This window comes from Molothrus ater, chromosome 11 (genome assembly GCF_012460135.2).
Source record: "Molothrus ater isolate BHLD 08-10-18 breed brown headed cowbird chromosome 11, BPBGC_Mater_1.1, whole genome shotgun sequence".
Classification (NCBI taxonomy): domain Eukaryota; kingdom Metazoa; phylum Chordata; class Aves; order Passeriformes; family Icteridae; genus Molothrus; species Molothrus ater.
The window spans coordinates 14993183-15020883 of NC_050488.2; the positions used below are offsets into that span (position 1 = coordinate 14993183).

The 27701-nt window shown below is 43.0% G+C and overlaps 1 protein-coding gene across 1 annotated transcript in view; it reads right to left on the reverse strand.

Annotated features, from left to right (window-relative positions):
- MAGI1 (membrane associated guanylate kinase, WW and PDZ domain containing 1) overlaps positions 1–27701 on the reverse strand; it is a 334826-nt gene that overhangs the window by 84627 nt on the left and 222498 nt on the right. Inside the window, 1 exon segment of the mRNA XM_054516093.1 lies at positions 499–618. Coding sequence (XP_054372068.1) covers positions 499–618 — 120 coding nt within the window.

The window sequence follows — 27701 nt, forward strand, 5'->3', positions numbered from 1 at the left end:
CTGTCCCAGTCCTGTTGTTTGCAAAGTTGTGCTGTAAAAAGGATCAACACAATGACCCAAGTTATAAGCAATTATCCAAGAATAAGAAAAAAAAAGCCCACAAAAGCAGTGCATCATGTAGCTGCATAGTGACACACAGCTGGGTGATGAAGGAGTGTATTGAGGGAAGATGGAGGGAAAGAGAAAGAGCAGGAGGAAAGAAAAACTGAACAAGGAGATGAGCCCTAGTGGACACAAAGGATAAATGCACACTACCCCAGTATGTTACAGAATTATATATTGGATTTTCCTGGCCTACTGTTGATCTTTTCAGGCAGTTAACTTGAAGGCAGAAGATAAAAGCACAGGAAAACTGGAATTCCCTCTCTCAGGTTCCAGAGAAAAGGGAAGCAGAGCACTGGGATGGAAAGCAAGGTCCTAACTTGAGTGAGGGTGATACAAATGTGGTATCCCACCATGGGTATCTGAAGTGCTTTTTCACTGCCCCTGGCTCCATACCTTCATACGTTCCTACTTCCAGAAGGGTCCCACTTCGCTCCAACTCCAGGAATTCCTCCACAGTCAGAAAGTTATAGTCCACACCAGGCACTTCTCCTTCTCTTGGAGGGCGGGTTGTGCCTGAAAGGAAAAAGTAGAACATTATCAGAGTTGTTTTCTTATCAAGAGTTAAGAAATAAGTAACAAATTTTCACAAAGATACCAGAGTATCTGTAAAACACAGTTCTGTGAGCTACAAGGGTCAAGTTTGAAGTTAGGAGCCCATGTAAAAACAAGACACAGCTTTCAGGTTGGACCGGTGGCACCAATTAGAACAAAACAACTGAGGGATGTTTCTTGTGTTCTCAGAAAGACTCTGGCAAAGAAATCTCTCATCTCTGTGTCCAGAAACACAGCTGGAAAAGTTTGGTCCTGGGAATATGCCAGCAATTAATTTCCTACTGTTAGCATTGTCTCTCATACTTCACTAAAACTGCAATCTGTATTACCAGATAAGGCAACTATTTTCCAGGTTCCATTACTTCTGTATCACTAGCTCATCAAATGTTCTCTCACATCATAAACATAATTTCCCCCTTGTTTCTTCTTACTGTTTCATCTCTATTCATGCTATTATTTTTTATTCAGCATTAAAAAGTAGCATGAGATGGTTTTGATGCACCATCCACACATGCTCACTGAAGAGACAACCTGACAAACTCTTCTCACAGAATTCACCTACAAGCTGGTTCCAGTTCAGGAATATTTTGAGCAATAAGTCACACTCAATCTCTCTCTCCAGCACTCAACAATTTCTGTAGTGCCCATGGAGAACTGGCTCTGATCACTGCCACTCTGCCAGCTCTGAAACTCTTGTCCCTTCTGGCCAATTTACAGCACTCTGAAGCACAGTGTAACATGCACAGTGTAACATGAGTCATTTCATGACTTTTTTTTTCTAAGATGACTTGGGATGCTGCATTTTAGGTCACTGAGCACAGCTTCATTGATAAGGATCCATTTCTGTTCAACAGCCCTTATTTTCCATGACTCTGGATTCTTTACATCTGAGATTAAATATAAATGACAGATTTACAGATGGTACAGGAAACTGAATTTTGGAAGAAAGATCAGAGTTACAGAGTTGGAGGTGTCTGAATGCTGTGGCTGAAACCAGTCTGCTGCCTTGGGAATAACTTCAGAGCTGTGGAAACCATACCTAGCATTTAACAAAGCATAATTTCTCACTTCTGAGGGACTCTTCTGGCCCCTGGGCAGTGTCTTCTCAGTGCATACAATTTCTTAAACCCTTTATAAAAGGACAGAAGAAAGAATAAAGAAGCTGAGCTTCTGAAAACTAATTGGGAAGATTCCACTTCTCAGAAGTTGAAAGAGCATAAATTTACCATGCCTGCATCTGGCAAATGTTTTCCTCAAGTGCCAGGAAAGCGGAAAGTCTGCTTATCTCCTATTCATCTGAGAGACTGCTCAAGAGGTCAGTCTTGACAGAGTGACACCCTTGAAAGACTATCACTAGATTAATTTCCTTGATTGACATCCACTTTCTTTAACATCCTCCATTTCTTGTTTCAAAATAGAAACTCTCTTTTTTATTATTTACCATCAGCCTTCAAAGAGTCTATAAATTCCTGTGCTTTTTCCATCATTCCTCCTCTTGGAGCTTTATGAATGGGTGAAGGAAGGAGAAAAAGTAAGGAAGGGGATGGAAATAGTGATGGATATCTGTATCCTGCTAGCAGAATTACTCTTTCCTATTTGAAAAGGACTCAGTCTTGCATTTTTGTATTTCTGAATCCTTCTAGTAATGCTACAACAGTTTTTACTGGGTAGATTGTAACAGAAGACAACTTTCTTTCACAGATCTGATCCAGAGGAATGCAGGAGCTGCACCATGCGCCCCTCCCTGCCCCATGCTGGTGCTTCCATCCCTAGGCAAGCAGAGAGGCTCACTCAGGCCCCTCCTTGGCACACCAGGAGCATGGAGCACGCACCCAGCAGCCAGGATGATCACAGCCCAGTGCCACATGTCCTCCCTGAGCACTGAATTGCCACTGAGGCTCTGAGGACCCTCCCCAGGGCATCGTGTCTGGTGGCCCCTGCCCTGTTCCCCTAAACCTGGCTGGGAGTGGGAAGCAGGAAGGATGAAAAGCCACACCAATAACTCTGACCAGTGGTGTGCTGTAACTGTCCCGTGCCCAGAGCACAATGGAAGTGGGAATTAGACTCTCTAGCACTGCTCATCAATCAGTGAACGTCACCCCCAGCCATGTGAGCCGAATGACAAAGATCGGGACTGTGTTTTCCCAATAACTACTAACACATTGATGAGACACAAAGATCAGGATTGCTTTCACCTTATCTTTTAAAGCCTCTCCTTCTCTTTATCTCTATCTTCCCACAGAGCATATTTATTAATCATTTTTTCCTTCCTTCTGAATTTTTATAGCGGTGAAATTGCAGTCAGCAGTTTACTAGTGCTGGCTGCCTATTTGACATGACAATTATATCTCTGCCATAATTCCTCTGAGCCATTTTAATGGATCTATTTGTTTCATCTCAGTGTTCCTAATTTCCTGAATATGTTCAAGTCAAAAAAAAAACGCAGCTGTGCCTGCAACACACTCAGAAAGCATTAGGAAAGTCACCACAGAAAAGGAAAACATTGCATCACAGAGATAACATTTGTCACCTCAGCTGGTCCTCAGCAGCAAACCCAGGGAAAATAAAAACTGCACTGGCTGGGATATCTTATCTGGGCGAAGGAAAAAAACCCAACAAGTTTCCATGTTGCTGTCTGGAGCAGAGATTGCTTGCAGATGCTCGGGCTGTTATCCTGCTCCACATCTGAGCAAGTGTTACCGACTGCGATCCAGGCAGGCAGGCAGGGGGAAGGGAAAACCCGCCTCCGTTCTTCTCGGAGCAGAATGACAGGCTGCCGGCTGGACACACGCCTGGCAGATGGCATTTCAAAGAGTTTTCATGAACCATCTGGGATGTGTACAATGATTACAAACCACACTTACAACAAAGCCAGAAGGGCTGCTTCGCAAGGAGGGTGGGGGGAGAGGGCGGGCGGCAAGAAAAGGGGGAAGAGAAGAAAGCCAAGAGGCACAAACTCCGCGACTTTTCCCAGGCACAACACTGGGAATAATCAGCACCTTCCAGCCAGAGCCTTCTCACAGCCCGGAACAACTGCTCCAAGGCTGGCAGCTCGTGTGTGCACAGGGCAGCAGCATCACAGCCTGCCGGCCGCCACTGGAGCGCTCTGCTGATCAACTCCCTTTGTAATTGTCTCCCATCACTAGCACGGCTTAATTATGTACAAAAGCAAAGTGTGTCTATCCTCCTTCCTCCCTTAAATCGCATTTCAACATCCTTTCCACAGGATGGTCTTCAGCGAAGGGGATGACTACTTTTTATCAGAGCTAATAGCAGGTCAGACCACTGCTAATGGCAGAATAAATTGAGCACAATGAGAGCTGTATTTAGCCCAAACAAAATATAAGATACTCCACTTGAGAAGATGAGCCAATCATATTTAAATATGTTTAGCTGCCTGTCTTGTTTGCATTGAAATATTAAGTGGCATGAAATCTTATAGCCTTTAGGTACCAATTTAGCTAAATAATTTGAGCTATGTCCATTGTGTGATTACCTCAGAATTGCTAATGCTGCAACAAGAAGGAACTGGAGGGGAAACTGAGTGGCTACCAACTCCTTCTGCACATTTAATGGTTCATAAGCTTTCAGGCTTATCTGGCTAGCATTTCCCACAGCATACACAACAAGTTAGATACATTACATTCAAGGAGAAATTCCTCAAATTTCCTGTAACCACAGAAGATGTAAGAAAACAAACAAACAAAAAGGGTTACTGGTAGCATTGCAGTTTTTACTTTCTCTTGTGGGCTGGAGGAGTAAAACTACATCTAACATGAGTGGCTCAGATGAAAGGTTTGCCCAGCTGTTGGTTTGGTTATCACCCCCAAGCTATCTGCGTCCCAGTTTATTCATGTATCCCTAATGCTTGGGCCACAGGAGAGGGATCTCCTCATGGGCTGGAGACCCCACCTGAGAAACTGCTTCTAGACACAGGTGAGTTTGCCCAAGGAGAGCTCAGTGCTGTACCTGAACTAATTAGAGCTTGTGCACACATGCCTAGAATAACTGGGCTGTGGCTCAGATGTACTGATGCCTATCAGCTACTCTGCTGAATAATTTAAGTGCCCATTATAAAGACAAATAGCTTCTGCTGTTGTGCTGCCTATCAACCATGCTGACACCGACCCAACACGAGCCTCAATTATACCATGGCCAGACTGTTAATATACAACTCAGGGGCTGTTTAGTTCTTTATCAATCTACCAGGCCTTCAAGTTAAGCTGTTAATATTCACTGATGCCCTGCTGCTAAACTAATCGGAGTCTTGCTTATTGTAATCTAAAAATAAGACTTAATGGGGCTGCAGTCACTTCAATTGCTTCCATGTAAAAAGAAAAAAAAAAACGTTCTTGGGCAGTAATACTGTTACTGAGCACCAAAACCAGCCCCTAGCAAGTCATTTGGAAATCACCATTTCAAGTTCAGAATATCTACAACTCCCATTTGCAAAGCAGTAATTTCTGCAAACTCCTTCTCCAGTTCCACTGGCTGGCAGTGACAATCTGGTGAGCCACCAAAATACATCTCATCAAACCACAAGCCATTTGCTCCTCATCTCCACTGACCAGCATCTCTTAAAATGACAGATAATGTGGAAGCTGTACACTCAAAGTAATGATAACAGTTGCTACAACCATATTTTATACAGGCTCAAGCCACTGGTGGTCAGCAGCAGTGGGTGGAACTGCAGTAAATAAGATTTTAATGTGAAGTGTGCAGGGATGCTCCTGACTCAGGAGGCTGTAAGGCCAAGTGCTGCTGTGGGAGCTTTGGGAAGGCTGGGGTGGGAGGAAAGCAGGGTGCTGCTCTTCCCCTTGTCCTAAAAAACTAGTTCTAAAAAAGTGTTATTTTTGTTCATTCAGCAAGAAGAGACTTCTCTCATCACCTACACGGAAAAATCCTTCAGCTGCTAAAGAAGAAACATATTAGGAAAAGCAGCCCCTTTTCCCTCCCACTGTGTTTGGAGGTCACCTTCTTCCCTCTCATCACAGGGTAATTTGGAGAGCCTGCTTTGGCTCTCCTGCATCTGTCACCTATGGTACCAGATAACTGGAAGGCAGAACCAACTTCACAGATCTGCTAATAGCAAATGGAGGAAGGAAAAGACAGAGACAGCCTGGTCTGACTCCACAAGAGGGAACCTGATCAGCAGCCAAGCTCCAGGCAGAACTTATCAGCAGCACAGTACTAAAAACAGCCTTATCCACACTCACAAAAATAAAGTGTAACCTGTCTGCAAGAAGACACTGGACACAGAACTACCTTATCTTACTGACTTCTGGGGTCACTCAAAGAATACCTTATTTTTTCACTAAGAATACCTTATTTTTTCCCAACAGAAGTAAAAGGAATTGTATTTGGATGTTGTTGTGCAATCCATTATACACTGTAACCCCACGTACCTGTGGTAAGGGGTCACTCCTAGTTGTAACTATATAAAATATGGGCATTTCTGACAGGCCCAATCTGTTACAAACCAAACATGCTCAGCTTATAAATACAATTTTCTCCTGAAACTTGAAACTCAGGCAGCCCATTCTGGGATTTTAAATTCAGTCCATCCCTTCTCCAGCCAGCAACTTGACACCTTGTAAACCCCAAAAACGTGACAAGCATTCAAGGTGTCTTGGTGGAGGAGCAGAAATTCAACCCAAAGAAGAATGTGTCTGCCATTAGAAATGAACTCCCAGCCCTGTTAATGATGCACACACAGGAACTGATGCTGATTGACTCTTCCTGGCCACACACACAACTGCAGGAAGAAAAGCCAATTTCTGTCACTGTGGTCAGCAGGAACAACTGATTAAACCCAGAAAAGAGCTGACCAAGACAGAAGTGTTTCTGTTTCAGAAAGAAATGCATTTCATGGCTGCTGTCTACAGCAATTTTTCTTCCACGGAGGAGACGGAAAGGATTTTTATAGAAAAGCTCCTTCTCCCACCTGTCTTTCCAGCAAGTGGCCAGAGAAGGATCCCAGAGCAGCAGCTTGTGAGGAGCCCCTCTTGTCACAAGGCTGTACCAGCCATGCCCACAGGTGCTGGCAGGCTGGCCCTCAGCACACACAGGGGCTGCCCTCCCTCTCTCTGAGGTGCTGTGTCCAGTTCATCTCCCTGCCCTTCCCCTCACAGAGGCAGGGACTGCCCCGAGCCTCCCTGGAGAACTGATTCAGCCAAGCCACACAGCACAGCTCAGATTGTGTAAACCCTCCAGGCAGCAAGTTGTTTTTGTCCTTTATAAATCTATTTTTGGTATTTCAGTGGCCTTCCCTGCCACCAAATAAGAGCACAGATAATCTTCAACACATTTATCCTCGGAGCGCTCTGAGGTAAAGAGAGTGGGTTTGTTTCTGGTTAATAGCACAAGACCAGCCAAACCCAGGCTCTCAAAGGACTCCAGGAACCTAATTCTGGAGAAATCAATGGGATTTAGGAAACCCTACAGATCAGGATCAGGGCCTAACAGATTAAAAGGGACAAAAATAACTTGCTACAGTGTTGGGGCTTTGCGGACTCATCTGTGTGTGTTGTGAAACACCAGGGCAAGGCCAGGCACAGCCAATTCAGCATGTTCACTCCCCACTGTAATATCATTTTAAAAACCCCTGATAATTACCTGACGACAAGAAGTAAGGGTATAAAACCTGCCACACTCCCCAGGAAAGCCATTGTAAAAAGATCTGTTTAAGGATCTATGCCAAATATTCCAACAGAGCATTGCCCCCTGACCCAAGTACCACCAGTGCTTCTCCTGCCATGTGGAACTTGCTAATGCAGTCACAGCCTCTTCATGTGTCCTTAGAGCACTCATTTGCTTTCTCCTAAGCAAAGAAAAGAGTATTCTGGTACCAAATAAAGCATAAAAAATAAATATTCTTGGGTTCCCAATAGCAGCAGCTCTAGATCCCTTTCTTTGAGTGATTGCTGTTACCTCACCAGACACCTGCAGCCAAATCCCTCTTATTTCCCACGAGGTGGGACACCCACCAAGAAGATTAAACTTCATGAACTAATGAGTTTGTCATTAATCCCGTGTTCCTGGAGTCCAACAGCATGACATCCACTAATTTAAATTGTGAACTGCTGATGAAAAAGCAAACTATGTACCTCCTTGGCAAGAATACCTTAGCTGTAACTATGCACAGTTCTATTCATTCTAATATATGGATTAGTGTAATAAAGTGTAATTTTATAAATCAATAAAGCTGTAGTAATGAGATTGCACTGTAATGTTCTGCTTCTAAATACTGGCACAGAAATGAATGAAAATTGCCATTTGTCTAAGTGTGGATGCTACTTACAGAAAGTGAAATTAGCTGACAGTAAATTAACAAGGTAATTATATACATGCACTTATATTCCATTTCTCTCACATATACATTTTTAGAAGCTTAGATAATTTTGCAGCCATGGCCCACACCTTTATTTCAGAAGGTCCACCTTTCATCTTTGTAAAAATTATCATAGTTACTTTCAGTAGAAATGTCTGTCTTGGGAAAGGTCAGCTGAGGGTGGTAAATTAAACACATACACTGGATAATTACAGAGCATCCTGAGTAGCTGGTTATTTTTAATCCTGTAGATCATTCACTCTGGGCTATTTCCACCCAAGCCCAGCCTGACCCCTGAGGTGCCTCCACATCAGTCACCTGCAGCCTCACCACTGAGGCAGAGCAGTGGAAAAGCACAAAGTGGATTCAGATGATTACTCCATAACAATGTGCACATCTGTATTAAATGCAACAGGACAAAGGTGTGTCTGGGGAAGTGCTTAAAACACCCTTAACTCACAGGAGACCTGGGATGGAGGGCTGCTCCCACACATTCAGCACTTTTAAACAAATACTTCATTGTCTTATTTACACTTTCACATTTTAGGAAGTAGTTTATCAGGAGGTATAACCTATCATGCTTTATATCTGCTTTTTTCATGGTTGCTTGCAGAGCTATCTGATTTCTCCAAACTGCCAAAGAGAAGGTGTAGCCCAGTCTGATCTTCATAACTCATTTTTAAACCAAGCTGTGAACTGGTCCAGTAGCAGCATCCAGCTGCTGAGAAAGAAAGCAGCCATTGACTCCCTGTGATGTTTGGCTGAGGGGCTGGATTAAAACAGTGTAGTATTAAAAACTGCATTTCATTAGCTATCAGATCTTCACATGGCTTGGTACAAGTTTTGAGTAGGTTGTAGAGAAATAGAACCACAGAGTAGGTAAGATTTATAATCTTACAATCTTATAATCTTTATAACCTACAACCTACTCAAAATTTAATAATAACTTATTAATAGAAATATTTATTCCTAAATAAGAGAAATAATGATTTAAAATATTTATTTAATATTAAAATATTAATTTTTTATATTTAACATTTAAATAATATTAAATATATAATGATATATTAATATAATGATATCAAACCTTTTGCCTGATGTTCCAGACCAAAAGCTGGGAGAAAAGGGCTTTGGAAAAGATGAAGGGACAAGACAGAACATTTGGGACTGGGTACACTGTAAACTCTTACAAGGTGAATTGCCAAGTCGCCGAGCACAGACAGACACAAAACCAGGGAAGTCTGATCAGCCAAGCTCAGTTTTCCTGAGAAAACTTAAGGGTCTTATAAACATTATACCTTTCCAATCCTTTAGCAATCCTTTTTGCTGCCATGAAGCTGTAGAGGAATTTTCCCATTTGGGAAAAGACATGCAGTGGAGTTTTGAAGCAGAAATACCGTGAACAAGAACACAATGACCAGTTTTACAAAAAAAGAATGAAAACTTGTTTGGGCAGTATGTGGGACTATTTCATCCAAAACAAGAATACCCTGACAGTCACACTCCAAGGCCAGAGATTTTCATTCCTGGGACTGGAAGGCTCCTGCAGGGTCCATTCACCTGGCTGGCATCCCCCATCTTCGTGTCCTTTGTTATCCCAAAGGTTGGCAGCTCACAGCCTCTTGTCTGGGGCTCTCACCCAGAGCTCAACCTGCGTTTCAATCTCCATCTCAATCTTTTGAGCCCAGCAGCCTGGACCAGGTGTATTCCTCAATAGCACTCACTACTACATAAGCTGACACCACTATTGGAAGAAAAAAATGAGACTCTTTTCTGTAAAGCTGGATAAAACCTTTAAATTCCACAAAACAATATATCCTGTTTGCGATTCTACTTCAAGGCTTCATTCATGCCCCTAAGATCAAATACAATCTTTAAGCTCATAATAAATGGCATTTCCAGCACAGACTGAACACCTGCAGTATTTCAATTCAGCTTTTCTTCAAAAACAATGCTTGCTTTTCACATCTGCATACACATGTGCACATGTATCCATGAAGAGATATTCTGCACATAAAACCCAGAGTACTAAATTTCAGATTGTTTGATGTCCAACAGCTCAGCTGCCTCAATAGAGATTTTTTACCTCCTTTTGCTGTTTGTATGGCTGAGATAAAACACAATGTGGGTCATCCCTGTTTGGGTGTGATATAAAACTCCTTCTTTTGACTTCAATTGCCCTTTCAACAGACCTCTAATTTGTAGTTAAAAGTAAATAAAACACCTCACTTAACAGCAGGAAGATCAGTTCATTAGTCTAATCTCTGTAAAATTCCACCACAGAAAGAATAATAGAAAACATACTGTTTTCTGCCTCAAATTTGTTTCAGTGACCACATCCAGTCTACTGAAAAGAGTCAGAGAGCTTTTTATTCCATTAAAAAAAAAAACCAAAACAACAAAACACAAGAAAACAAAAAAAAACCCAACCAAACAACTAACACAAACCACTACCACCACCTCCATTCAACCACATATCCACAGGACACCAGTATAGTTATTAAAAGCAGTCTTTCCCCTGAACAACCTACACTGAAAACACTGTCTCCATGGAATACCTTCTCCCCTAGCCCAGAGCCATGAAATGCTATAAAACTAATGGACTTTGAACTGTGAGAACCTCATCACACTCTAGGAGAGTCAGAGTCTCCTGTGGCTCCTCAAGTTTTGGCTCTGCCCACTCATCAACTCCTGGATCAGATGGTTCTTTTTCCCTCACAAATCTTCCCTGGCCTTTGCTTAAGCAGCTTTCCAGCTTCGTATTCAATTCTGCCCAAAAATTGCAAATGCCTGTGCTATAGCAAGGAGGATGCAGAAAAGTGCACTCCTGTAACCATATGGATGCACTTGCTGTAAATCTCAAGGGAAGGACCAGAACAGACAGCAAATCTACCCAGCAATATGCACATTTAGGCACTATTCCCTACAGACCCTGTCCCTTAATTTTACCTGTTCTTAACTGCTACCAGTGCCTGCATTTCTTTTCAGTAGCTCTGTATGCAAGGCATGTTTTAGTCCTTCATGATTGCTATCACTTCAGCTGGTTGAAAACATTCTCCTGGTTCACCTTCTGTGATGCTGATTAGATAACAGCTCAAGATGCTGAAAAAATGCCCAACATTGAAAAGCTGATTGGTGTTTGAGTTTCAGATTCATCCCTATTGATAACTGGAATGTTAAAATGTAAAAAAATCAAATGCATACATTTAAAATCTTTTCTTACTTCACTGAAATAAGAACTGTTACAATGTTTTGTTATTTACAGTTCCTTTGCTACAAATTCCACATCCACCTGCTCTAACACAGAAAGAACTTGTCATTTTCTAAGTGCAATAGAATACTAAAGAAAATTCAAGTTCCAATACATTCTCTTCACTTTTAATTAAAACATTTCCTGGTACAGCAAAAGCCTACTGGTTAGGTAGTGCATAACTCTGCATCTGTGCAGTCCAAAATTAACTGCCATGTTACTGATAATGTATACAAGCTTCTCCATTGATTTTATTGCCTTTCCAGTTGTACACAAACAATAAAAACCTCGCCTACAAATCCTGTCATCACCTAGGAGTTTCATAGGATACACTCTCACAGGGTGCTTTACTCTGCCTTTCTGAAGCCAAGCAACACCCCTATAAAATACTCCAGTGCTTGGCTTAAATGATCTTTGCTTCATTTCCTCTGATTACCTCCAGTTCTACCTTCTCCCTGGTAAATGTCCCTGCGTACTCGTTTACAGCCCCGCGTTCACACAAAACAATCACTCCATCACGTTACACACACCATCATTTTATTAACGTCTTGCAAATAATTTTCTGCGAGTGCCCCAATTTTAAATTCCATTTTAAATTCATTTGCTGGTTTATCAATGCCCTGCTGGTGCTGCCTGGGCACCAGACACCACCAGATGCCCCAGGGAGCTGTGACACCAGCAGCTCCAACTTTCACTGCGGTGAGTAATTCCAGAGCATCTCCAGGTCCCCACCACCACTGATTTGAGTCCAACATAAATAAACAGCACACAATAATTATCCTCATGCAACTGTCTGGCAGCCCAAACAAATGAGCTGTTCTTTGTCTTGCCTCCAATTCCCTGCAAAGAAAAACACCACCAGGTTTTAGCTGGCAGTTGTGTTGGCATCACAGGGAGGATAAGGAAGAAATCCTCAACACCCCAATTACCTCCTCAGCTTAGACATGGTTGGTGGAGGGTGCTGTGATCTGAGGTGTTGAGAAGACAGTTTCCCCAGAAATCTGATTTCTCACTGCATGCCTGGAAAATGAATGCCTGGAAGCACACAATGAGACCCAGGCTTCAGAAAAACCCTGAGATGATTTTCTCTCAGAAGTGTCTGTATGTTATTTGACTTAGAGGACAGTCGAGTGATTACCAGAGATAGACTGCTCTTTTCTTCAGCACAAGAGTATCATATGACAGATAAGACCTTATTAAAAAAATAAAGTTTAGATTTAAACTCCAGCACTTATTTTCAAAGTGTGAAGCATTTATCCTTTGACAGCTGTGTTGAGTCCTTCAGAGGAGAGATGCAGGTGAAACCACTCTGCCAGACAGATGCTGGTACAGAACTGATAATGGGACTTGCTGCAAATCACCTGCTCAGTTCAAAGCACACAAGTATGCCAATTGCTTCAAGACCAATTTCCCTGATTGGTGTTAAACATATGCTCAAGCTTTTGCAGGGTAACAGCCTTGGGGCAATAAATGTTTTGTGGGAAAAAAAAGAAAAAAAAAAAAAAAAAAAATGTGTTTTGGTTCTGAGTCAGGACACTGCTGATTTAAGGTGCTCCCTACTGCTGCCCATGGCACTGGTGGAGGCGACAGGGCTGGAGAGAGCCAGCAGTTCCATCTCCCAGCACCATTTTTATAATAAATATTCTCTCATCCTGTAAAGGATGAGTTGCAGAAAGGCAAAAAAAATAAAAAAAAGAGAGAAATCCTTGCTACCTCTGCCACTGCAGTATGAGGGTGACCAAAGTCCAACAAATGAGACATCATTTCATTGGAGACATTTTAAATATTTAAAATTAAAATAAAACAAACACCCCCAATCTTCCACCACACATTGAGCAGGTCTCATTTGTCAGTACATTTGCCTTCAAAATACCTCCAGCAAGGTGGGAGATGAAACTGTGCCCTTTTTTCAGATGGGTTCTGGAGGCCCAGAGCAGCCAAGCTGGCAGCCCACGCCCAGAGCCGATTAGGAAGGAAGCAGCAGAAGGTCACTGGTGTCCCACAGCTCTGTGGCCAGCACACAATGCTGGGGAGTTAAGAGCATTACTGCTCTGGGATGCTGATCTGTGCAGATAAACGTGACAGGCCTTGGTGATGGCTTCATCACAGGGAACTGCTGACTCAATATTCAGGCATAATGGCAAGAGCTGTTTATGTGCATACATTGAAAAACAACAGATGACTTCTGGAGCAAAACACATGGGGAAAATTCTTTCTCCAGGCAATACAAAAGAGCCAGAGTAGCTGAAGCACTTTCCCACAGTGACTGTGCAGTAAAGTAAATTAGGGCTCTGAACAGCAACCATCCATTATCCCATGTATTTTAGCAATTCTGAGATTAATAACTGGAAAGGGCCAATAAAACAGCGTTAGAAGAAAACACACATCCTTTTGATGAACTGCCACTCACTCCTTTCAGATCACTTCATACCTCAACAGAAAATCTGAAGTTTGAAACATTCACTATAGCACTTTTTCTACCACTGTTGCCATTTAAATTCTGCTTTACACTTTCTAGATGAATGAATCACATTAATTATTTCTTTTTTCCCCTCTGACTGTTCAGCCAAATTAGGCTACTTCCAGAGTTGAAGGGGAAAACGCAATCATTAACGCTTCCAAACACACATTTGGCAGAACAACATGCAGAAGGGAAGACATTCCTGTGAGCTGTGAGAAATCATTGTCTATCACACAAATACCATCTTCTCTTTTATTGTTGTAGCTGTCTTTCACCTATACAAATTTTACTTGAGATAGGATAAGACTGTAAACAAGTGTATTTGAAAATCACAACTCTGAGACAACCTTCAAAACAAATAAAAAGTTATTAACACTTGTGTTGGGAGCCAATTCTACTAGGTTAGAATTGTAAAACCTGCAGCTTGGAGGGATTCATTCATCTCTCTTCTAACTCTTATCATTTCTTCCCAGCCCTCCATCAGAGACCACAAAACTGTTATTCTGAGAGCTGAAGCTGATTTCCTGGATCATTTTACTCAATGGGAAATCTCATTTATTATTGAAAATAACAGAAACTTGACCTTCCCTGGAGACTTTTACAGAAGTTTAGACTGGAGGTGAATTTGTCCAACCTGCATAATGCAAGTCAATTCCTCCCAGGGTAAAGCAGCTTTCAAAGAGAATGAGGCTGGTAGAATTGACCCTTTTGTGCATAATTAATGCAACCATTGATCAGCCACAGCTTGGATTAGGAATTTTTTTGAAAGATAAATGCACAGCGATGAACTTACACACTTTTAAAAAGTCAAACTTCGAGAAACTTGCTTTGATCAATGAGAGGCTCTTGCTACCACACCCAAGCAGGTATTTCCCATCCATGGCACACAGATCAGGGTCACTGAGAAGGAATCTTCACAGCAGACAGTGGCAGCTGTGACTCTTGCTGTCCATACAGCCTCTCTAATGGACAAGTGAGTGATTTCCTGGTTTATTCCCCACCTGTGCAAACGATTCCCATTAGGATCAGTGGGAGCGTGGAGGGTGTGGCCGTGAGAAAACACAATGAAAGCTCAGGGGCTGAAAGTATCCACAGGCTATCTGTGGTACTATTTCATGACCCTTAGCGCCTCATCTCCTTGGAAACCATGGCTACAATTTACCACAATGTGTGAATTCACAAATAATAATTAATTAATTAATCTAGAGTGGTATACCTGCTAGTCAGGTAGCAATGGTCACAAAATTTATAGAACTGGATTTATAAAGCTGCTTATTCTCAGACATTCAGTGCTCACTTTTCTTTCTCCCAGGCCTAACAGAATTGCAGAGGAAAGTGAGTAGTTTATTTTGTACACTCTGTGTTACACAGGCCAGTAGCTTTGTGGATTGCTGATGGCACCTGTTTACTCAGTGACATCCTATTTTCCCATACACCATTCCCACAGAAAGGACTTCAGATTCCCAGGGTAATATTTAAATGTCTAGTTAAAAACTATAGCACTTACAGGTAGATTTTGAGAGAGCTCAGTATCAAAAATTCAAGTTTGCAGGAGGACTGGCTCTGCACTAGCAGCTACAAGTGGTCAGTGGCTTTGAAACCATGAAGAGCAGAAAAATAAGACCCCCTGTCATGTCTGTCACAGATGATGCTTAGGTAAAGCTGCTCCTGCCTTCAGGTAGAGGAATGGATTAAATTACCTCCTTCAAGGTCTCCTCTAAAGTTTGAAAATCACAGGTGCTGGCAACACTGTAATAATGTAGCAGAATTTTCAAGAGGACCATGCTGTTGTAAATTATGTCAGAGTTGTAACGTGTGCTGGTAGAGGAGGATTTTTCTTTTCAAAGGTATCCAAGCCAACTCATTCATCTGTTTAGAGCAGGTCTCTTTCAAATGAGTTTTTACAAAGTGCACATCTACGCTGCAGTCACTCAAGGACAGAGCTCAGCAGCCAAGTATTTACGGATTTGTTAGGGCAGGTGCTGCATCTTACCAAGGGCAAGAGATCATGCGTCTGGATTATGAGCAGCACTCAGCTTCAAATCCAGCCAAGGACCTTTACACACCTGTGATCAACACTTTGCAGCACAGGACAGAGCCACACACTCAATCACAGAATATCCTGAGTTGGGAGGGATCATCGAGTCCAACTCCTGGCCCTGCACAGGACACCCCAACAACCCCATTGTGCACCTGAGAGCATTGTCCAGACCCAAACTCTTCCCCCAAGACCCTGGAAGCCCAGCAGGGCTGGGAGAGGAATGATGATGGAGAAGGGATGGAGGAGGGTGCAGGGTAGGGACTCACTGCCGGGGCAGCACTGTTCCACCCAGCCCGGCTCTGCACACACCAGGATTGTATTTAATAATTGGAATACATAAATTTTATATCTATATATATTGCTATACAATCGTTCTATATAGAACTGTTAGATATTGTCATTTATAACTCTATAATCAATATGTTTGTTATAATTACAGATGATCCGTAAGGACGAGCCCTTCACGACAGAAGCTCCGGTGACCAATGGGGACCCCGCTGACCGTCCCCACTCCTGCCCAGACCAGCTTTCCTCCCTGTTCCACCCCAGCATTCCCAGGGCACAGTCCCGGGGGCTCACAGAGCCCTTTATTCACAGGAACAGTCAATCCCCTGCGCTGTAACTCGGGTTTTAGCCCGCAGCCCCCGCTCCGCATCCCGGGACCCCGCTCACCTCCAGCCTGGGGCAGCCGCAGCCCGGTGAGCCCCACACCTCCACAGGCAGCCTTACATAACCCCGCCTGGCAGATTAAAGGTTTAAAAGTTTGCGTTCCCACCCAGGTAAGCGGGGCCGGCTCCCACCCCCTGCTCACCTCCAAGCTGCCCTCCCCGAGCCGCTCGCACATCCCCACCTGCGGCTGCTGCCAAAGGGATGTTCCATACCATGGAGCACCGTGCTGAGTACAGAAACTGGGGGAGTTGGTCAAGAGGAGCTGATCACTGTTTGGGGGGCTGAGCCTTGGTCAGCAGGTGGTCAGCAATTGCATTGTGCATGGTTTGTCTGTTTTGGGTGGAGCATTTTATTCCTTCCTCTTTTGCTCTCATTTTCATTAAGATTAGTGTTGTTATTATTACTATATTTAGTGTTATTATTATTCTATTTATTGAAATAAATTGTTTCAATTATTAATTTTTTCTTATCTCAACCCATGAGTTTTACTTTTTCCTCTTTTCCTCCCAGTCCCACTGGAGGTAGAGGAGAGTGACCAAGCATGTGCATGGCACAGCCCTGGGGGCAGCACAGCCTGGCAGCTCTCAGCAGGCTGCACTTGGATTTAAACAACACCAGCTGATTTTGAATTATATTCTGTACAACCTTGCAGACAGCTGAGGATGATGCTCGTGGTCCAGGCAAATGAAAGCTGGTAACACACAACTGGAAGAATGTACTTAGAAAGAGATGGATGAACCAAAAGGCTCATGTTCTGCAACTCTCAGCTTTGTACAGGACTGCAGTTCCTTGGCTTAGCACATCATGAGACCATGGTGATTTCCTTTCCCTTCCCCCTTCCCCTTCTCATACCAGTTTCATACAATTTCTCCCTCTCTCACAACCAGGGTTTCAGTCCCTCTCTTGGACAAAAATAGGTGAGATCAGAAGAAAAAAATGCCTGTTTTTTGCATAATTTCACTTATGTCAGATTTGCCCGCAACACATAAAACAATTTTTGGAGCATGTTAGCTCTTAAACCTCTGCTAAATTAGATTTCTCTCTTCCTCAGCTGCTTCTACCCCACAGCAAAGGCAGGGGACAACCTCTGTTTCTCCTGGAGACTGAAACTGCATCATTACAGGTGTTTCTGGTACCCTTGGCCCACAGGTAGCACATCCACAAGAGTCAAGTGACTCTATCCTTCAAATGAGTAGCTGGGACCTTGGAATAAAGCCCCAACTTTCTCACCAAAGATGCACGAAAAGTTCAGATAGGGACACCCTTCCCACACTGGACCATAAGGCCACTTCTATCTCCTTTTTTCTAAGTAGTGATGGCTACAGAAGACACCAGTTGCTGCACCCTCATGATCTGCTTCAAGATAAACTTCTTGTCACCAGCAAAGGAAATGGAAGGCCAAATCTGTCACACAGACTGCACTGATTCATCTGCAGGTAAGAAGTAGGACTCATTTGTCAGGTCATCCAGACATGAAGGTGTTCCTAGCTGTTGAAGCCTGGAAGGTTAATTTTTTTTCCTGCTTGGAGAACCTGAAGGAAGGGCAAAGCTGGTTACCTCCCTCTCTGAGAGCTAGCTTGGTTCACATGCTAAGATTAAAGAGCAGAATATGTAAAGGTTTGCATAATGGGTTCACACCTTAATTAAGAAAGTGTAAGAGAGCAGAAGAGTTATGCTCATCACAAAATAAAAAGAACAAAAAGTTTTCATCACTCACCAAGACCTTCCAAGGGCAATTTTCTAACTCATCTTCAGCGCAGTCCCTCCCTTACTGTGTGCACATCCTGACTTTGTCAGTGCTGATTTGTGCAGCAGAAGTGAGCCTGGTTTGCAGGGGTCAGTCATTTCCTACACCCCATGCTCAGGAGTGGAAAGAGTTTGTCATCAGACAGCAAAGCGCTAAAGACCTGTCACCACTCTCGAGGCAACAAGTTTATACCAAGCCTTGTATGAAAATCTTCCTGCCCTTGCCCCTCTCCTTGTGCATCTCTCAAAGGACATGCAAATAGTTAATACTCAATTACCTTGATAAAATTACACATCTCCACTGCTCTGCTTGTTTCACCTCTTGGCTCAGTGAAAACAAGCAAGACATCATTGCTGGAGTCTGGGTGCCTGCAAACATACAAATAAGGACCAGTAGAGCAGAACAGGAATGCATTACCCTTTCAAAGCTCTGCTGACACATGGGTCTGGGCTTCATTATCACCTCTGGAGTTTACAGCAGTGTATGCTATAATTAGGAGTGTGTCAGAACTCAGAGAGAGCACTGCAATCATCCCTGGTCTCTGCTGGCATGAATATGATAAGCAGCAGAGCATGAGGCAGAACTTCTATCCAAGTTCTTAAACAGGGATGAACTCTCACCCTCTTCTCCTGTTTGAAAAAGATCATGTGGAATGTTTTAAGGAAATCAGGCTGGTTCATTCTGCAGAAGCCCTTGGTTAATGCCAACCTCCTGGCTTTAATTCATGATGTTGCAAACAGGGCAAGGGGTAACAGGAGGGAGAGCAGACTGCAGTGAGAAAAAGGGTTCAAAAACGGTTCCTAAACCACAAAAAACTTAAAGAAAAACAACTGCAAAAAGCTGACCTCTCACATGTCAAGTACCATTTTCATAAAGGATTAAATATATATTAAAGGTTTTTATACAACTCTACTAATAGACTGTTAAATATGTATACTCAAATGTCTCCTGGAGTAGAACAGCTCTGCAGGAGTCATTCCTCACCCTTAAACATTCACAACATTTTGGCAGACTTGCTAAAACTGGAGCCCACATATTTTATTTTTTTTCTATTGTTGCAGCAACCTGCAACATTGTGTGCTTGTGCATTATTGATACTTTCATGGCTGCCTGCTACCTTCAGGTGCTTAATAGTTTTGCAAAATGCATTAAACCCCAGTTTGTAACAAGCTTTTACACAACTGACATCCCAAAGAGGAATTTTTTATGGGTTTCTTTAACTGCTTAAAGGCTGATTGCACACACTTATCTCTCACCACCGGAAGGACTATAAAGCTAAATTGAGATTTTATATCCCCATTTCAGGACACTAAAAGTATGGTGCTGTAATAGAAATGCTGACATTATTCAGTTATGGTGGTGCAACCTCTCTACCATAATTATGTACAGTTGGAGATAATAAGCCCTGCTGATTCAGGAGAAATCTCTGATTGGGCTGGAAGATGGGGAAGTGCTGGATAATCTGTTTCCTGAGTGGCAACAGCAGGCCTAAAGAGCATCAACAGAGGAGCAGAGTCGGTCAGGAAACAACAACAGAGTCCAATCATGACTCCTCAGAGATGCTCTTACTCTTTTTGTTGTTCATATGATTGCAAGAGACCTAAAGGACTCACTCAGGACTTGTCCTGGAGGGACATTGTGACATTCATCTGGAGGAGTGAGAAACACCAATGGCTGGGAAAGGTTTGATTGCATGATTGAGACCCTGTCAGGAGAGCACAGAGCCCTGATTTTCAAAAGACCTCTGTTTGTTAGTTTCTGGCGTTTGAAAAACCAAACCCCTTTGAAATAACTCAAGTTCACCACCAAAAATGAAGGAAAAAAAAATAGAAAAATATCTCAACATGCATGTGCATATTAAAACTGAATAACCTGCAAAAAATTGCCTTGAAATCTCTGACATATGGAAAAAAGCCCAATTAGGACTGTTTCAATGAGTAATTTTTCTTAAAAAGAGGTATAAGATCTTTCCCTTCTTCCATCTTTATTAACTTTGCTTTGGGAGATGGTGGGGAGGATCAAACAAGACAAGAATTTTGGTGAAAACTCTTAATTCAGTTCAGTGTTTTCCTGTACTGTTTCTCCTACCATATTTAATTTTTTACATATTTACACTGAATTTCCTATTAAATGATCATCCTCTCAACAAATGCTTGTTTAATTGATAAAAAAATTCCAAATGCACCACTATGACTGGCTCTAATTACTATTAATAAATACATAATGAACATTGATAAGATTAACAAACCATTCCAAAAATTTGTTACTATTTTCACTCCACAGCTGGAACTCCAAATTAGCAGTAATGCCAGCAGGCTATTAATGTTCTCAGATTAACAAAATGCAAGCAGATCATATAAGGATGAGCTCAAATTTTGCAAAATTAAATACCTGGGCAAATATTTAGCACAAAAGAAAAAAAGTGTAAGTTGATATTTGTTTAGCATGGGGTATTATGGAGACAGATAGAGTGGGAGTTGCAACATTTTCTGGGAGAGAGGGAATGTATGGAGGCAATGGAGCACCATGTCCTTACCCATGGCATGGGACAGAGCTGCTGAGTGTCACTGTGGTGCCTTGATGCTGAGGATTTTTAGGAGCATGGCTCCACATGCAGCTCCATCCTGGCAGCAGGTAAGGATCTGGGAGAAGGGCTCTCCTGGCACGGGAGCCAGGCTCTGATGGGTTCATGGGTAAAACCTGCTGGGAACTGATGGAAGCAGGATGGGACAGCACCTGCCTGAGCATCACCCAGAGCTGCGCTGCCAGGGCAGGGACAAGGTGCTTCCATTGCTGATCCCAGCGAGATCCTGCAGTGCCCCACACACAGCAGCAGCCTCTCCTCTCTCTGAGGGCAGAGAGCCTGGTCCTGGCTATAAACCAGCCCCTGTCTCCATCCCATCCTCCCCAAACCCATCCCACTCCTCCAGCACAACCTGCAGCTCCTGGCATCAGCCACTGCTCTGCAGGAGAGGTCAGGGAGGAAGACACACTTTCTGCTTGGCTTCTCATTTGTCTGATGCCCCAAGGCACTCACAATTTAATATGTATTTCTTTTTAAACTAAGTGGAATTGAAATAAATCCATACTGTTCGCCAGTTTCCAGCTTACATAATCAGAGTCAACTGTGCATTCACAAATTCCTCCCTTCTCTGCAAGCTAATCTGACAGTAGCAGGGGGGGAAATAATCTCCTGTGGCACTGTCTCGATTTCCCCGGGAAAATAAAATGCCTTCAGTTTATAATGACTTAGTAATGAATTAAACATTTTGAAATCCATAAAGGAACCTCAATAAGATCTTTAAAAACTGCAGACACAGTCAAAGCAAAGACAAAAAAAAAAAAGGAAGCAGAAATATGTTTGAAATTAAGTGGAGACAAATCACAAAGACACGGATGTGATGAAGCAAGGCAATAGGTGCAGCCAGCAGAGGGGGGAGAATCCATTCACCAGCCTGAGTTCACCCATTCAGCATCCACTTCCATCAGACCCTGAACAAAACAAAGTCACTGCAGCTATAGTTTTCTTCCTTATCCAAAGGACCTAACTGGAGTTTTAATATACAGAAATAGCAGAGTTTTCAAAGTTGATACAGGCACCCTGGTTAAATGCCAGTCGATGACTCCACTACGCTGGGAATTGCTGAGATCCAGACATTTGCATGGCTTAAAATGGCTGCAGCAGTTCAAGGCTTCTGTAACTTACTGTGCACAACACCATGGAGCACAGGAGAAGGGTCTCTTTCCTGGCTATACACTACTTTAAATTTAACAAAGCCAATGTAATTAGTCCCATGAGCACCCCTCCAGTAAGAGCTTCAGCTCCCAGCACCAGTGAGCTGTATGCTATGCAGTAATTATGCTACCAAGCTGTCAGAGCCTCCTTATCTGCATGCAAATTAGTTCATATGCTATACATCTGCTGTAATGACAGTATTAAACCAAGAATTTTATAATGAAGCCGTCCTCTTTATAGCAACATAGCACAATTACTTTATTAACATATTGCACATCTATGTCTGTAACTGCTCCCAGTCAAACAGATGAATTTTCCATTCCCCCATACAGCAAGATCTTCTCTTCTCTCCCTGTATCTGTAAATAAACACAAAGAACAGGAACAGGAATTTCTAAACTACCTCCGTACAACACCACTCCTCCATTGTTCCTGCCGAAGCACCGCAGCGAATGCCATTAAAGCGTGACAAGGTGAATGAGTATTCCCATAACGCTCCCAAAGGTTAGGAGATGAAACAGTGATAATCAAATCAGCAGCTGTTTGCTCCCAGCCGTGACATCCATCAGCGGCTCCTGTCACCGGGGGCTGCCTGCACCGAGCGATGCCGAGCGGAGAAGGGAAGGCGAGAAAAACCTGCACGAGTGGGCAGCGAGGACCTGCGGTGTGGGAGGGTTTCTGCCTAGAAAAGGCCCCTAGAAAAGGGGCAGCCCCACAGCAGAGAGCACTCGGGGCATGCGGAGCTGGGAGCGCCAAGCACGGCTGCTGCCGCCCCCGCCCATCGCATCGCATCCTCATCCTCATCTGCATCCTCATCCTCATCCTCATCCTCATCCTGCCCTCCGGAACACCCAGCGCTTCTCAGCACCAGCTCTCGGCCCCACACCTCCTGCCAATGCTGGTGCTGGGAAAGTTTGGTGGCTTCCCAGTCCAAGAGCTTTTTCCCAGTTTCTTTTTTCTTTTTTTTTTTTTCCTTTTTTTTTTTTTTTGGAATACTTTACAAAGGTTATTTACGGTAACTAACCTCAAATAAATAAATAAAACTGATAGAGGACTTCATTCAATTTCTCTGTGGGCAGTTGATGAGTTCTTCTCTTCATTATTTTGTGAGCAACTGCTTAATTCTTCTATAATCAAAAATAAATAAAGCCACCAACCAACCAACCCAAAAACCCACGTAGAAAGGTACGTGTGTAGCTCTAAACCTTCAGTAGATATTTACACTTATTTATCAGTTTAGGTCTGTTTTTAACCTTCCAGCTCTATTACCTATGGATCTGCACCCCAACCTTCCTGCAAGCCAGCTAGCTGCCTCTCCAGGGTGATAAGAGAAGGTCATTTATAATAATGGGGAATATCAATTCTGCGACCTTATTCCACTTACTTAAGCTGATGCAGGTTATTTATCTTTTTGACCAACTGATTACTTCTTTAAAATAAAGAAATTCCATCTTGGGAACAGAGCAGTTGTGCTCTATTCCCAAGATGGAATTGTGGGAATTTATTTGAATAAATTCTATCTTGGGAACAGAGCAGTTGTGCTTCCTGGGCATCCTCCATGGGCAGGAACAAAGACAAGTGGAGGGGAAAAAAACCAACAAAAAACCTTTTCCCCTTTTCAAGTTACATTTCCCCATGCACCAAAAGGTGTGGATAGGTCGCTGGGAAGTTTCAGCACTACTTTGTTCTCCATGCAAATGACCCCTTTCATCAATTATCTTAAAGCCATTTATAAACACAACTGCCATTTCAAAGCCACAAGGAGATAGGTGAGAATTACCGCGGACAGCACAAAGATGTTCAAATACTAAACAAATCCAAATCCTCTCTTAAAAATCTATATTTACAGCCTTACTAAAGCCCTGAGTACTGACACCACAGTGCCTAAAACAAGAAACAAAAGAGCTAGGGAAAGGCACAGAGCAAGGTCTCTTTCTCCCCTACAAAAGCTTGTTTTATTTTTGTCAGCATAACCTGCAGTTTGCTGGGTTTCTGTGAGATCAAATATTTGATCAGTTTATGAAAGGGATGATATTATGTGTTTGCCTGAGGGAACAGGGTCACTGGATTTCATGACCCCAGAGTTTATTCCAGTGTTTGGTTCCCATGAGAAAAGTGCTAAATTACTGTTTTCCTGTGGGAGAAGGGAACACAAAGTCAGAATATATCATAATCCTCCTGCAGCTACTAACAAGATCTTCTGTAGCCTTTGACACCACCTCATGAACTAATGCAACACAAGGCACCTTATTAGCACTCAGTGGGCACCCAACCAAACCAAACCAAAGGACTGAGCTTTCAGAGCAGCCACTCATCCCAGCTCTGCTGGAAACCTCTTCTGTTGCTCTGCTGCCACTGCAATCTCTCCTCTGCTGCTGCTGACAAAGGTCAGGTCCCCTAATGCTCACCTATCATTAGCTGCAGTGGAGCTTGGGTCGTGTCCTGGGGTGGCATTGATGTCACCCAGCTTTCCTTGGCAGGGCAGACACCTCAGGCTGAGCCAGTGCTCCAGGCTCCCTGTGCTCTGAGCCACCAGGCACACCCAGTCAAACCAGGGCACTGCTCAGGCCAGCAGCCACCTCATGGTGAGCCCCAGAGCACCAATCTACCTGCACTGCCCTCAAAGGCCTTCTGGAGCATCAGCTCAGATGCAGATGTTTGCAGTCAGGTGAGATGAGTGCTGCCTCAGAGCATAACCCACTCAGCATCACCAGCCCAGTGTCACCAGCCTGGCTGTCCCAGTGGCCCTGAATTTTGGTGTCAATCCCTCCTTATCACTGTAAATCCCTCTGTATTTCACCTGACAGACTCAGCTTCTTCATCTTGTACCTGAGACTGTGCATCTACCCTCCTCTCCCTCTTCCATCTCTGCTCCTGTCTCTGGACACGCTTTCAAACTTGAACAGGTTTTTTATTTCAGATTCACTGGTACATTCTCCATCACCTCCCTCTCCCCAGTCACACATCCATGAATTGCCACAGGACAGATCCCTCTCCACCTTAGACAGAAGCACCTTCTGCCATCTCTTCCAATCTCCAGGTTTCTTCCAACACCTGAATCAATCACGAGTCTCTGGCTCTGCCTTTGCTTCCTTACACTTCTGTTGCATTATTAAAGAAGAAATTCTGCCATCAGCACACTAATCTGCTAGGAAATAAAACCACATGAAAATCACCTGCAAGGTGTGCTATTTTAGGTGGGACTGCTAATGTAGGTCAAGTTTTATTTTAAAAATTCCTACTGATACAATTTGGAAGGAAAATCTTCTCCTCTGGGTTGCATCTGTGTTTATTAAGCTGTCTCTTATGAATTCTGAATTTTGAATCTTCCCACCATTGTTTTTAATGGAAAAAAATCACATAAGCATATGTAATTCTCACTGTGTAGGAAGCCAACTCTATGCTCACAGCTCATGCATTTTGAGTGATATTCAAGAAAATGAAAATCACGGTTTGACATTGAAAAAAAGAGTAAATTTTGACAGTGAAGAAACACCCAAAGCACTTGAGAATCAGCTCAGGATCACTTCTTGATCCTGTTACAATTCTGTCTGCCCAATTCACTGAGATAAGTATCACACAGGCTTCTGCTAGAATCAAATCTCCCCAAAGCCCATTCTGCTCTGGATAGCCAGTCCTTAAGAATTTCACAGTTTTCCATGAAGCTCTGGCATTTTCTCTCCCTCACGGTAGCAACACTGGTGCATCTGGGAATTTGCAGTTGCACATCAGGCCACAGAAATTCTGCAGAAACACCTTGAAATATTGAAATACTGAAGTGACCTTGTTTTTTAACATATTGTAATAGACTTCATGTGTACATGACCCACATTGAAACTTAGTATATGGGCTTTTTTCTTTCTTATTCTTTTTTTTTTTCGTTAAACATTTGAGATTGCTATTGCTCCTGAGTAGAGTTTAATCATTAGAATATTTTAATTTTGTAATTAAAAAATATGGAAGCCAATCCCAAACTGGGAGTAAAATGACTGCACTTCATAAAGAAGAGCTCTGACAGGGGATAAAGCAATTTATTCACTCCTCCTTCCTTCACCTAGAAATTAAATACTTCACAAAAGATGATCAGCAAGACACTCAATTTGTAGACACAAATAACCTTGGCAGTGTCCTTGCAGAGCAGAACAGCTGTTGAGTTGATGGGCACCATGTCCCAGTAGGGAAAAGCTACAGCCTTCTCCACTGTAAATGCTGTGGTTTTCTGCTTTTCAGGCACTCCTGCTTTGTGCCTTGCTTGCCCTGAACAGAAATATTGCCACTAACATTGCTAGCTGTTAACCTGAAAAATTGCTCTGTTCTGGCATTTGTTTTAAGTGTATTTAAATCCCAGCAAGCAACTCTTGTTATGTTCAAAAATTAAAGTAAGCAACAAAATGCAAGTCTTTCTGAGATTTTCAAAATCCAGCTACCAGCACTTAGCACTGACCAGAGCCCAGCTGTGCTGCAGCACCCCACTGCAAACTCCCCCTTAGACCAACTGTGCAATTAAATATGGTGAAATAAAGGAGGAAAACTCATTTCTCCTTGCCTATGCATTGTGCTAAAGGCATTCACACTCTCACTTTCTGCAGCTCACTTTCTAATTGTAACATCTTCTTGACAAAGGCTTTACATGGGTCTCCCACCCCTCAGAAGAAAAAGAAGAAGAGAACAACATCACCTTCCCTGGGCACACTGGGGAAGCCACCAGCCTGCAACCTTTGTGTGGTGTCTGAAATCCTTGTTCCTGCTGTGCCTTCCCAGAATGGTGTTTACAACAGTGGGCTGGGACAGTAAAACAGTGTCAACCTCAAAAGATCAAAACCCACGGCTGTGAAAAACTGGTCTGGGCCTGTGATTTCCAAATTCCCTTTATCTGCTGCGGTGTGTGCTCGATGCTTTGTACTGCTAGCAAAGTAAGCAATCTTGAGAAGAGGAATTTTGGAGGGCTTCTCACATCCTATCAATAACCATCCCCAAAGGGCAATCCTAGCTCATTTTTCCTTGTAATCCTGCCAGAGAAGAAAGGCAGCTTGCACCTAGCAACATCTCACAGAAAGCCATTTGGCTCAGGATGCCAGGGACTGTTCTTTTCCCCACAGCTAAACGAGACTTTACCAGGTACATGACACACAAAGTTTGTCTACAATCCTGCTTCCAAATAAGAACACATTTTGGTAATTACGCTGCCAATTAGATTTTTGGTATCTCACATGCTGCAAGGTTAGGCAGAAGACACTAGGAAAGACAGAGACTTAAATCCAGTTTTATAATCCTACTTCTAAGGCCTTCAGGAAGTTGGATTATTTTAGTAGAAACCTGAGAAGGAAAAGCAACAGTTCTGCTATTGTTTATTACCTTGTGTGAAGTGATTAATACAGCAGTTTATTGTCTCAGTTGCACAAAAGAACTATGTGCCAATTCTTTCAGCTGAGCAAAAAGCACCATGTTGCTTTGAAATTAAAAACAACATGGAAGAGTGCCAAGGGTGAAAGGTGGAGAAAATCCAAACTTCCCTCAAGCAGAAGGAATGAAAAAGTAGAGCTATGGCACAAAATCTCTTTCTACCTTTGCTTCTGCTGCTTCTGAGTTTACAAGAGAGTTGTGGTAAGCTCATTGAAAGCCCAACTGATGACAATATTAGAGTAATAAAATCTTGAGGGGTTGGAATAGACCTTAAAGATCACCTAGTCCCAACGGTGCCTTCCATGGGCATGGACACTTCCCACTAGACCAGGATGATCAAGGCTTTATCAATCTAGCTTTGAACACTGCCAGGGGTGGGGAATCCACATTCTCCCTGGGGACCTGCTC